Source organism: Aquila chrysaetos, chromosome 8 (assembly GCF_900496995.4).
Source record: "Aquila chrysaetos chrysaetos chromosome 8, bAquChr1.4, whole genome shotgun sequence".
In the NCBI taxonomy this organism is placed as follows: domain Eukaryota; kingdom Metazoa; phylum Chordata; class Aves; order Accipitriformes; family Accipitridae; genus Aquila; species Aquila chrysaetos.
Window position 1 is genome coordinate 21556220 of NC_044011.1, and position 13109 is coordinate 21569328.

Sequence of the window (13109 nt, forward strand, 5' to 3'; positions counted from 1 at the left end):
TTTATATAGGGACAGCTTGTATTTGTTCTTGTGCCACACTGTCATCCATTAGCTAGCATTAGTTCTTCTTTCTTAGCTTATCTATCAAGAAATCAGCATCTATCAATATTTAAAAAAAAGGAAAGGTTGCTTTTTTAAGTGATTAGCTAATTTATTTTTGTTATTGAGCAGATTTCCAGAGCGCTAAAATGAGTCACAGAGTCTGTCAGTATGGGCATAGATGCCTAATTGGTATCCGTAATGGGGTGGAATGGGGGGAGTGTGTGTGTGTTTGTTTATTTGCTGTATTGTGCCTCAAGGAACTCTTCCTCCTGTGATGATGTATTTGGGGTTCCTGAACAAGTGGATGTTGCATCCATGTCCATATGGAGGATAAGATTTCCTTACCCACTGGAACAATCCATGACTTTCAATCTTAAGCAGAAGTAGGGAGGTATTCAGTTGCATCCCTGCAGATATTGTGGTGTCTGGTGCCTCCTTTGTATAGGACCTAGTGATTGTGTGGGTGGGAAGTGAGATCTCCTAACTGATCCAGGAGGTGACTGATCTGTGCACTCACCCCACCCCTCCAAGCCAATAGATAGACTTACTCAGTTGTCTCATTGGGTATTAACCACACTAGATCTGATACAAACAGGTGAGGGAGGGTCAGGACCACCCCTAACAGTAACAGCTAGCTGTTCAAACAGTTTATCTGAAGTGAAATCATACCTTTTGCTTATGAGTCTAGGTGCAGTAGTTCACTTTGAAATTCAAGAGAAGTTCAACTCAGTTTAGCTCTTCAGGGAGCAGTGGGCTTAATACCAGTGTGAGGGCAACACTGTATTGTTGTATTTAAAAGTAACTTGTTGCTTTTTGGGTAAGTATTAGGTGCTCTAATTATTTCGAGCTCTACTTTGTGCTACACAGTATCCAGAAAGGGACACCCACCAGACTGCTGGGCTTCTGTTGCATTTGCTGGGAATGTGTGCTCAGCAATTCACTTCAGAATAGACTGCAGGACTGGCTCTGGTTTGTACTTCAGTGATGCAGGATCTCTGCTTCCATTTCATAAAAATGAGACTGCTTGAGCCAGGATTACTCGAAGAATCCTGAGCTGCAATGCTTTATGCTAGATAAGAACTAGCACATGTCCGTCGCATGTCTTTGTCTTAGTGCCCTTGAGCATACTTTGCACATCAGTTGGAGCTTCTACAAATACTGTGCTTTTCCTCTAGTATATGGCACACTTAACTTGCCCGTACGGTCATTACCCGCTTTTTCTTCCCCATATCCAAGCCTCAGGCACCTTTATGAAGTTCTTTGTCTGGCTAGCCTCTCCCAGCAGACTGGCTTGGCCAGATGGGCTTCCTGGGAGGTCAGCCATTCCCCTGCGTTTAGGTGTTCTCACCCCAGTGGCTCCCATCAGTTGTTTCTGGTCTTGGAAATGTATGAGGTGCTCTTGACAGGAAATGTCTGATTCCAGTGCTGCTGACAAGTCAGTGACGCTGTGGTTTGCATGGTTGAACCAGAAATACCAAGCTGTACTGACGTGGTGCTGGGATTTCCCAAGCAGGTTTCCTACCTCTTGTAGGCAGTCTCTGGGTAAAGAGGAAGATATCCGTGCCAAGCACAGAGAACCATGAAGAAGCTGAAGTAGATAAGGATGATGTTTGCTTGTTTCTGAAAGGTTACCCAATAGTAAATGTCATCATGGCTTGTCAAAACCATTGTTCTAATGCTGAATGGAGACCTGCTACTGCAGTATGAAAAACACTTAGTGTTCAGACTTGCACTGAAATAAATTTTGTCGCAAGCTGGTTTCTTCCTATATCTCTGTTAGAAGAGTGTCTTACTGTGTCTTTTAATCCCCAGGTGGAAAAGAACCCTAAATATTGGTCTGTCTCAGAAGTTGTCGTTATCAGCTTTCCTTTTGCACTGATTAATTGTGGGACGATGAATATAAGGCAATGGCCACGTGTTTAATACCAATTAATCAGAAGATAATAGCAAACATAAACATTCATTAGTTTTATAGCTTCTCTGTTTGTATTCATTATTTTTCCTGGCAGCACTGTAGTAAGCAGGCAGTATCAAAATGTAGGGTGTACGTGTACGAAATCTCAGAGCATTTGTTTAAACGTTCTTTGCCCTATTTTAAACAAGGAGTAGGAGATGAACTTTGACCACTGCATTTCATTTATTGCTTTCTTGGTGACTAAAGGCATTGCTAATAGCCAAGAGCAAAGGGCTTTATATCCACTAATGGATATTTACCCTTCTTGACCATGTTACCATGTATAATCTTAAGTTTTTACCATTTCTTAAGAAAGGTTAATTAGTAGAGATTTTGTATGTGAAGGTCTCAGTCTTTGTGCAGATAGCTTAAAAAGAATGAAGTGGATTTACACTGCAGGTAAGAATTGTTGGTAACACAGTTGTAATATATGTCAAGCTTCACAGAGATGTGTCCTCTTCCCATGCTTCTCAGGCAAGATGGGTCAAGTCAACTGCCTCCAATTCCATCACATGAATCTCTTTTCCCAGGGTAATAAGAAGCCGATTTCCAGTGTAGTGATATTTTGTTGTCTTGAACATGTGACGGTGTGTTTCAAGCTATTGTTGGTATAGATGTTAGCCTAATAACATAGAGTGTGACGGTTCTGTGGCTGCATGCAGCTCAGTGTATGGTTAACCAGCTAATGTGTAGGTAGGCAGCTTCATTACAGGCAGCTTGCCTGCTGTCAGCAGACAGGTGGAACTCAGGGTGGTTTAGGAAACGGGCACCAAGAGCCTACTGAACTGCCTGCTGCTGTGTTTATGCTGCTTCTGCTGCCTAGGCCAGAGCTAAGCTCTAGTCTCATGCTTATGGTACACTTTGGTCACATCTGTGTAGGCATGCCAGTTGTTTAAGGAGATGGGAGAGAAGGTTATGGCTAGACTTACTTTATTGTTCATAAACTAGCAAGACACAATAATTTGTTGTAAAATTTAGTATAAGACTTTTTAGCCGTAATGTCAAAGATGACTAGCAAAGGCGAAGACCATACTATCCCTGTTTTCTTTAAATAGTATTGGTGATCTGTAACCAGGTCCATTTTAATTTATTTAATCTTGTGCCCGAGACCAAAGTAGAGGGATAAAATTTATTCTTTCCTGCAACCTGTGGGGTTGCAAGAATTGCAGTTGTTCCACTTCCCTGTCTCTGGCTCCTGTTTTGCACAGTGTGCCGCCATACCCACCTTTCTCATTAGTCTGCTGGAGCCTGAACAGACTTTCTTTGCTGTGACATAGATGATGTGCAAGAGCATTTGGAGTGAATTGTCAGTCTCCGGTCTTCAGAGTGCTTCATCCTAATGGCTTAGATGTTGAGAGGGCTCTACTCTGATTCCTGTGCTTGGCCAATTATTGTTTTACTTGACTTGAAACTGAAACTGCAAATACTTTGGTAAGTGGATTTTGTTCCAGTGTAACTGTAGAGATAATTCTTCCAATTTTAGTGAAATACCATTTTGCCACTTCTAAGGTACATTTTTCCATTCACTGGAAAATACAATCTTTCATTGCAGCAGGGTATTAGATTAATTTCCTCTGGGGGAAAAGAGAGTCTGAGAGCCTGATAAATGGGATTCTGGCAGTTTATGTACTGATGAACAAACAGTTCTTTTGGGTTTAGCTGAATCTGGGCTCTTCAGAACTAGTGAGAATTTTGATGTACGTTTACTTGACTCAGATTTGTCTTGAAAACCATCAGTCTTGCTCAGCTTTGCTAAAGTTCTAATCATACTTTATGTAGTTGAATATAGTATCTAGCTGTTTTGTAGTGTACTTGACAGTACATTTCAGGTGCTTTACAGGAATCATTAGCACTACCCTTTTTTTAGGAGCTTCCATTTGCTGGTTTGTATTTGACTTCTGAACTTCTGACCAGTGCTCCATACACTTATTTCTCCTTTGGTCAGAGGAGTTTCTCTCCTGATGTTGTGAAAGAAGATAGTCAGAAATGAGTCTGTCAGAAGAGCTGGTTTAGGGTATAGGGTTTGTTTTTTTTTTTTTACCGGATAGACACTGGATCCCAAAAGGACGCGTACTTTTTGTGGCTTCTTGGAATTGCAGTTAAGAACTGGGCTGTTCCCCCTGGAAACTGTGATACTAGCCCTGAGTGCTAACCTGGATTTTAGAAATACGATCTCTGTCATGAACGACATCTTCATCTTAAAATACATAACTGCTACAGGAAGGAGAACTTCACAGAAGTTGGACCTATTCTAAGGAAGATATTGCTTTATCAAATGAGATTGTCCAGAAGACTTGTATTTCACCAAGTCTTAACATGTAAAGGAAAGAGATTGTCTTTAGTTACATAAGGAATGCAAGTATCACAACAGAGTTTATATCAGTGTCTTAGTGTAGTTTTTCTTACAAATATTTCCTTATTCTTGTGGTCCTTCCCTGCTCTAAGTCACTCAAGGCTTTTGTCTGGGTTTTTTTCGTATTGCTATGATAGGGATAGGACGGGACCCAAGAACATTTCTTGCAGTGTGGCCCTGAGTCAGATTATGTTAAATGGATTTGGCCAGCTGATCTTGACAATATATTTATACATGCATTATATATACACACACATATAATTTTTTTAAAGAGTTATTCTTTCCTTCTTCATGGTCCTGGGAACTTGCCATTTTAACATAGGATTTCTAAAGTATTTTCTGTATTCTGACTTCAATCTAGCGCTATCACTTTATTTTTCTTTTTAAAGTAATATTTCTCTTTTAATCTTAGTTTTGCAACTCTAATGAGAGCACGTTATCTTGCAAGATTTGAGAATTAAGTCATGGCAAGTTGTGCAAGTTTTCCTCCTGGTCAGTGTAACAGAAATGTACCATAGATTTACAGTTGCTCAAGACTAGACTTTTATATGAGTAAGAGTAGTTAAAAATAGAGCTTGTATTATGGCAACTTCCTAAAGAAAATAAACAAGCCCTAATCTCACCCAAACAAAATATAGTACCAATAGTGTCATTCTTGTTTGGCTTTTGTGATGTCTGTTTCCTAAAATTAATGGAAGTTAGTTTATGTGTGGTCTTAGCAATGCACATCCTTCTTTGCTTCAGTAAAATGTATTTGATGGAATCCACACTGCAGATATTTATGTGAAATTGGACAGAGGGAGATTCTTAGAACACAAATTATGAAACTTTTAGAAAACATACTTTAATATTAGGTTTTTGAGGGGCAAAAAAATTCCCTTTTTTTTTTATACCATGTTAGTCTCCTGTTTCAATCTTGTTTCCTGAAGAGCCTAAGATTGTATAGGCGGATGTTGTCTGTTCATCCCCATGTGTATCTATCCTTTTTTCAGCTTTTTAATAATTTCTAAGCCTGTAGGCCAGTTACAGTAAAGTGTGGCTGAAAAGTAGATGTCTCAAAGATGTTACTTTTCAACAAGTTGGAGAGACACCCTTACTGCCTTCCCAGTTGAGAGCATGTGCACAAGGCTTTTCTTTTATTGAATATCTTCATTACAGTTTTGATGATCTAAGTAAATAGGCAAGGTGAAAAATTGTGGTTTGAGGTAGAATCTCTTATTAGGTCAATTAGTGTAGAGAAACTTGAGGGTACATAAGCTTTTTGTATACAGAGCTTGTCTTGCTATCTGTCTTTTCTGTCATAAAAGCATCTGTAGGAATGGGAAAGCAGGGAGAGACACTGGAAACCAGGCTGCTTTTTTTGTTCTACTCTTAACAGAAGTACATTTCTCTTGGGGGGGGGGGGGGGGGGGGAAGAAAAATTCTGAAAGAAAGATAAAAACTGAATTGGGTGAAGAGACAGAAGGGTGTTTGCAGGAGAGGTGGAGATGAGTCAGTTTTCTTGTTTTGTTCTCTTGATCCCACAAGCCTCTTGCAGTAGAAATATGCTGCCTGTTATAATAGAAGCCTTAACTATTTCTGCTGCCACTTTGTAACTGCCTCTTGTTTTACTTTGATATGAATCTGGGCAAGTGAAACACACGTTTTAAGAGAAATTGTGGACTATATTCCCTGTTCTGTAAGCATTTGTGCATATGCTTCATTTTATTCATGCAGGTAAAAATTATTGTGAACAGAATTCTCCACACAATAAAGTTCTTACTTATATGGGGGTTTCCATGGCTTTACATATTCACTCCCACTTTCCTTCTCTTCTGCTGTACCTTGCCTTTTTCTTTCTCTCTAGTCCTACGTGAATCAAAATAGATCAAAATGAATGGTAATTTATATTGGAACTTTACTTTTGCTTTTCTTTCAGTTTACAGCTGTTTTCTTCCAAACTTCTAATACAGTATCTATACAGTATGTTCTTCCGTGATGTAAATATATTGCATGAATTTTTATTGCAACTTGCACAGAGGGTGAAAATACATATCCAATGTAATTTTTTCTTTTTTTTCCATAAAGTCATCAATCATCATGTGGAAATTAACCAAACAGATTTTATCCTCCAAAGCACTAAATGAACTTTTTGCTTTTTCTTGATTAGTGGTGTTTTTACCTGAGGAAATAAAGGTCTCATTTAAAGAAAAAAAAAAAAGGGGGAGGAAGGAAGGAAGAACGAAAAGAGAAAAAAATTAGACCACATCCTGCCAACTATATTCAAATTTCAGACATAACAGCTAAAATGGGGAAATCCCTCTAGATCTCTTATTTCCTACTTAAAATTGGGTCATCTTATCAAAGCAAATTGTGTGAAGAGGCACGGCCTAGAAGTATTTGGCTGTCGGAAATGTGTGGCATTGAGAATAAATTTTTCATTTCTTTCTGCAGATATTGCTGTCGTAGAGATGAGTGATGCCTTCCGTCAGCCTTCCCTGTTCTACCATCTGGGAGTCAGGGAGAGCTTCAGCATGGCTAACAACATTATCCTCTACTGTGATACAAATGTGGAGTCTCTGCAGTCACTCAAGGTAGCTCTGAATGGAAAAATGGGGGGTGAGGGCAAGTCACAGTTGGTCCAACTCTTGAAATAGGTTCTCTGTTTCCATAGGAAATACAGATGCCACCTGTGGTTCACAAAAGAATAGCAAAAATATTCTGAGGCCTGGAAAGCATGTCTGCAGTGAAATGCTGAAAAACTCAGTTTAGTTTTCTCAAGAGAAAGATTTAGATGACTATCACAGTCAGTTAAATACCTAGGTGTTAAATGGCTCTTTACGGAAACAGAAGTCTGACACATTTGACATGAGAAATTAAATACATGGTTTTGTCATTCAAGGGAGTTACTGGTGTTTGGGGTAAATTGTTACAGTAATAACAATCGGTTGGGAATGGTAGTGTGTAGGGGGCAATGAAATAATCCTTAAGTTTTTTAGCTCCTGTGTAAAGTAGCAGTTTTCTGCCAAATCTGATGGGGCCCCAGATGGCCTCTGGTATGTCTTGCTGAGTTACAGCTGTTTACATCAGGTATCTGCAGGATTGCCGTGCTGGAGATTACCAGCAGTGTAGCAGAGTTAGTAAAAATAAAACTTGTGCCTGGTCCTCAGGGCTGCAGTTCATGATACGGTAGGTTGGTTTAAGGCAGGATGGTGGTTTAAGATAATTTATGGGGCTGTGAATTGTGTCAGCCAAGGAGTTGATGCTTGCTTCCTCCTGCAACTCTACTAAAGGTTTAGTAACTTCCATGGGGGTGGAGGAGGGCAGACAACTTGGATGGCAGTCTTTTCAGTTACTTCCCCTCCCTCAGATTCTTTGGCTCTGATGAGGAGGTGTTTTACGCTATTGCGCTTCCATTCTAGGCATTGATGAAAATCATTTTAAGTAAGCAGCTTGGTGAGTCAGACTGCAATCTGGGCACTGCTGCCTCTCATGAAGGGTTTGCTTCCACTGCTTCTGGCTGGTGCAGGATATTTGGTTTTGATTCTGTCCCATTATTTGCAGCTTGGCCCTCTATTGGAAGGGACATACCTTGAGTAAATCAGTTTCTTCCTGAGGGATAAGAATCCTCCAGATTTTCTTGGCCAACTGGACTGGTTGCAATGCAATTATTTCCTTTCTTTTTGCAACACAAAATGTATACAGATAAAAGCCCTAAAAATAAAACTGCTAATGACAAAAGACCTATCTGTGGCTTGAATTCAATTTTGCAAGTACAATGATCTACAGTATAAGCAGAGCAGAATTTCATTGTACAGGATAAGGAGCCAAATACCCAACTCCCGCTGAAAATCACTTGGAGTGAAACACCAGGCTTCCTTGGGCACTTGGGAGACCTTTTTACTGGTTTAGGAGCTGGACTTTGCAAATGGGTCACATGCAGGGTTCCCACTGACATCAGGAGAAGCCCAAATCTGCATGGGGAGACTTGGATGTCCCATTTGCCACTGGTACAGTGCCCACTGAAAGACTCCCTTGAGTTTCCTTTAGCTTTGAGCTGAGGCCATGTTTCTGCTTGTGATAGTTTGCAGAAAAGTCTTCAGAGAGCAAGACCCCTTCCATATTATTTAGTGACTGCCTGAAAAAAGTAGTTGTGGGCATGCCTGGGCATCTTCTGAGGCAATGTTTGTTCCTGTATTTGTTACAACCACCAGAGACAGTAGAAGCAATGCAGCAGTGTGTGGGCCATTTTAATCTTGTATAGAAGGTGGTGGATTCAAAAACTGAAAATGGTCATGGAAATGAAGGAAATAAAAAACTGCAGCACATGATTTAACTGGGGTACAAAGCCACATAGGTAAACTTTTGCTGGTGGAATATTCCTCTGAATGAACATTCAGATCAGGGTGGACGCGGCTTTGAGCAACCTGATCTAGTGAAAGGTGTCCCTGCTTATTCCAGGGAGTTCAACTAGAGGCTCTTTAAAGGTCCCTTCCACCCCAAACTGTTCTATGATTTTATATATATATGTACATGTATAGGTTTGTATACTTATGTATATAAACATATTTATGTCCCACACTTCGAAAGCTAGCAACAGTCACAGGTGAAACATGCCCCCTCAAGAGGGCGAAGAGCAGTTTTATGGAAGCCTGACTTGCGCAACCTGTAAAGTTTGAGGTGCCTTGGTTTGACACTGTTTGTTTTTAATGCTGTGGTGTAGGTGAAGCTGCTTAGCGGTCCCAGTGTGGCAGAGTGGTAGCATCACTGTCTGATAAATCTGGCAGGGTAATCAGTTGCTGGGGTCAGACCTTGCTAACAAATTTTCCTAAAAGCAAGGTCACTGTCCACAACTGGTTTGCACGTGGGCTATACCACTCAGATTAGAGTGCAAGCACCAGCTCTTCTCATCTGTGTGTGCTCTGGCTTCTTGTTCTCTGAAACTTTACATTTAAAATGTGAAGATACATTCTTTGCATCAGGCTTACTAGAGCAACATTAATTTCAACCAGTTTCAGAATATTTTAAAACCTCATAGAAATACTGCTTTTACTATTCTTCACATTTTCTTCTGCTGGCAGCAAAATGTTACTTACAATATTTAACTTCTCAAATATGAATGCATGTGTATTAATAGTCAACTTTTGAACAGCATCCCTCTAGGAAAATTTATATAGGGAGGGGTATGTACATGTATGCATGTATATATATGTATATACAGATGCACACACTACATGTGCTCCTATGTGTATTTATAGGATGTATATATCTACTTGTTCCATAGTTGTTCTGTCTCTCCTGAGACAATACCTGATTTATATTGATTTGACAAGCATAGAAAACATCTACTAACTAGCCTTTTCCTGTCATGTGTCTGTAAACATTAATATTAGCAAGTCATGCTGATCAGGTATCTTTCCTAGTAGTTGTTCAGTGCTATCAACATTAATTTTTTCTCTCTTTTTATTCCAGGAAATTATTTGCCAGAAGAATAATGTAAGTATGACTTCTGGGTGCCAGCTGAATTCCAGGCATTCCAAACTTCTCTTCCATTTAATGTTGTTTATCTTATGTTTTCCACTTGAATCATTTAACACTCTCCTACTGTATTTTACAGAGTTAGATGCAGAATTCTGGAAATCCTAGCAGCAAATCTGTGTATATCACTTTGTTGCTAGGTACCAGGCTCACTTCTTACCTTGCCTCCATCTATCAGTGGTATTTTCCTTGCTGCCTTTACTTGTCTGTCGTATTTTTTCGCACACTATTTACATCTGTCATCTTGTGGGTTTTTTTTTCTGTTGCCTTTTTCTGTACAGTGTTCTTCAGTGTTTTTAAAAAATACTCTTTTGAAATGGAGAGTTATTTGGAAACTGATGCCCATTTTAGAAACCCTTAGCTACAGCTATGAAAATATGTATATTTATAAAGAAAGAGTGTGTGTGTATTTATTTCTGGAAGTTGAGTCCTGGAGCCTGTTAGTCCTAGTGCAGTGCAGATCCCAGTAGTCTGTCTATGACTGTCAGTCATTAAACTCTAGGTTTCTGCACCTGGCATCCCTGTGGTTTCCGAGGTTGGCCTTGCAAATCCCTCTTTTCTTTTTCACTCCCAAGTTCAAGGGAGGCAGACCTCTGACTGTGAGAACACTGCTTTCTCAATGTGGTTTGTGCTGGAGCAGCAGAGCCAGTCATGTCAGAATATATATCTGGCATGTTGAGTTGTTCTTGGCCTTGCTTTGGGACTTACTGGTAGCCTTATATGCTAAGATATAATTTTATAGTGGTTAGTCAGTGGTGTGCAGATACCCTGAGGTGCTATGTATGTGCTGTACAATTCAATATATTTGAATAAAGTTTTCTAAGGGTCATATGAATTATTTAATTTTAGAAATTGGTCAGGTTTTATTTCCCACAGTGTTAAAACTGCCATAAAACCTGCAGTATTCCTGGTTTTACTTTTTTATTTAACAGTGAAATTCATGGATTAAGTACTGACTTCTGCCAGTATGAAATATGATTCTTTGAAAAGGATGCAGTTACCTACTATAGCTGATAGTTTCTAAAGATGGCTTCAAAACCAGTGAAAGCTTTGGCCCTAATGCTGCATTTTAAGTTACTTTTTTTTTATTTAAAAAAAAAAAAAAAACCAGAGGGTTCCATTTAGAGTTTCTGTACAGCTCTTACCCAAAAAGTGTTTTTCAGAGACTCACAGAATGCTGTGAATGATGTGCTAGACTAAAAATCTCTTGCCTTTCTCTAATGAAAGTGGGTAAGTGATCAGTTAGGCCTTTACACAAAATGAAAGAGAATAGTAAGGCCTTTCGTGTAAATGAATGTATTGCATTCTGTATTTTTGTTCTGGTCACCCAGGATCTAGGGAAGATGATGTGTAACTAATGTAATGTCCCTGGGAGGGTATGGGGAAGAGCTCTGTTAGCAGGAAACCAGCAGGAGATGACTGGTACAGTACAATAAAGGGGAGTTGTTGTCTTGTCCTGTTTTTAAATGGCAGTCCCTGAAGCTCAAGAAGAGGTGTGATAACTTGGTCTTCACCTGTTTGAGAAAGGATTGTTCTGTTTTCCATTTAAATTTGGATAGGTGGCTGTGAAACTGTCTTTTATCACTTTTAGAAATGTTTCAATGTATGCCACAAAAAGAACGTGTTCCTTGAGAGTCTTAGATGTTTTCAAGCACACCCACATAACATCTTTTCTGGGAGGAAGTATTTTGCCAGGGATTAGAACAGGGAAGTCAGTGAAACTGGCTTAGCAACTCCGCAGCTGATTTTTTTTTTTTTCTCCTTTTTCCTCGTTTTTTGGCATGATGTCAGCCAAATTACCTGGAAGTAGACTTTTCACAATGTTGACGCATGCCTAACTATTGAATATAATTCCTGCTTCATGAAAATCATGTTTCTTCGTAAATTGTAAGACTCTTGGATAAATGGGTATGACGAAGGTGCTGTTCTTGAGAGTCTGTGACTGATGCCCACCCTTACCAAAATAGTAATATGAATGATTATGTGAGGTTGCAAATATGCAAAAATGAAATTCACATATGAATAAACCAGGAGTTTAGCCCTGCTGTTCTAGAACATGTTTTTTAATAGCATGCAAACATCAGCTGTAACAGGACAATGGTATCCCTGGCACCAGGGGATTAAAAAGGCTGCAAAACAAGTGCATGTGTGTGTGTATCTATATATATCTGTCTAACTGAAATGCCTTGTGTTTGCTTTTCCTGAACCTTGTATCCCTAAAACTAGTGGGGAGAAAAAAAACCCCAAAACATTACCAATTGTTTTGTTCTTTGTTCTGATTGGATTTTTGTGCTTCCTAATAATAGTCGATACAATGTTGCATAGCTAGGATAAGCTGCCTGGAGCCTGTCAGGGCAGAACAGTGCAAGATAACATAGGCTCATTTCCTGTTATATGTGGTTTTATAGCTATTTAGTTGGACCTCTTCCAAATGCTGCAGTAATACCAAAACCATACATTTTTACAGGGAGTGACACTTCGACAGGAGGCAGTTACTTTGATATTTGAAAGCTTAAGTTTAGTTTTTGCTTTTATCTGATTTTTGAGGTCAACCAAGCAGCAGAGGTGTTCTAGAAATTACTAGTAAAGAGTTTCAGTCACAAGGAGATGTTGGTATAAAGGTTACAGTTCATGGCTGTACTTTGCTTGGTTTAGCTCACCAGTTTTTATTTCATCCTAATTCTCCCTGGTTTGAGTTTTACCAGCTTTGGAGAAAAGCTGCAGGTCAGGTTCCAAATGGCCATTTATTCAATTTTTTTAAGATTTCGCTTCTTGCTGAATCTGAGGAAGTTTAATGTGCTTGCATTATACATGTGGTTTACAACCAATTGCAGTAACACCTCGACACAGTGCTCACCTTTCAGCTCAGGCTGCTTGCGTGCACGAGGTTGGGGTGATTGGTAGCCTCGGGAGCTGCCGGGGGTGTGAGACCATGGTACAGCTGCTGGCCTGATCAGAAGAGGGATTGGAAGGCCATGGGAACTGTTCTGCTGGGCAGCTGACTCGCAGGCGTCAGTGATTAAGCAACAGGGTTAATGTTGTATGGCTGGGGACTCTTAACAGTGTTTTCCTTTTCTGACACTTGGAGGGATCAGAGATTGTAATTTTTACTGGTTTTCCGCAGCCCTTCCTAACTGGCTCCTGTTTAAGGTGTAGCTTGGGAGGCAGTTTGGTGTAGTGCTCCTTCAGCAGAAGCGGGAGAATGAGTGACCCTGGATGAGGCATGCCAGAGGCGTCGGCAAG

At 39.8% G+C, this 13109-nt stretch overlaps 1 protein-coding gene across 1 annotated transcript in view; it reads left to right on the top strand.

Moving 5' to 3' along the window:
• MAP3K5 (mitogen-activated protein kinase kinase kinase 5) overlaps positions 1–13109 on the top strand; it is a 109878-nt gene that overhangs the window by 25533 nt on the left and 71236 nt on the right. The window contains exons 2-3 of the mRNA XM_030023118.2: positions 6783–6922; positions 9801–9824. Coding sequence (XP_029878978.1) covers positions 6783–6922; positions 9801–9824 — 164 coding nt within the window. The remainder of the gene's footprint in view (positions 1–6782; positions 6923–9800; positions 9825–13109) is intronic.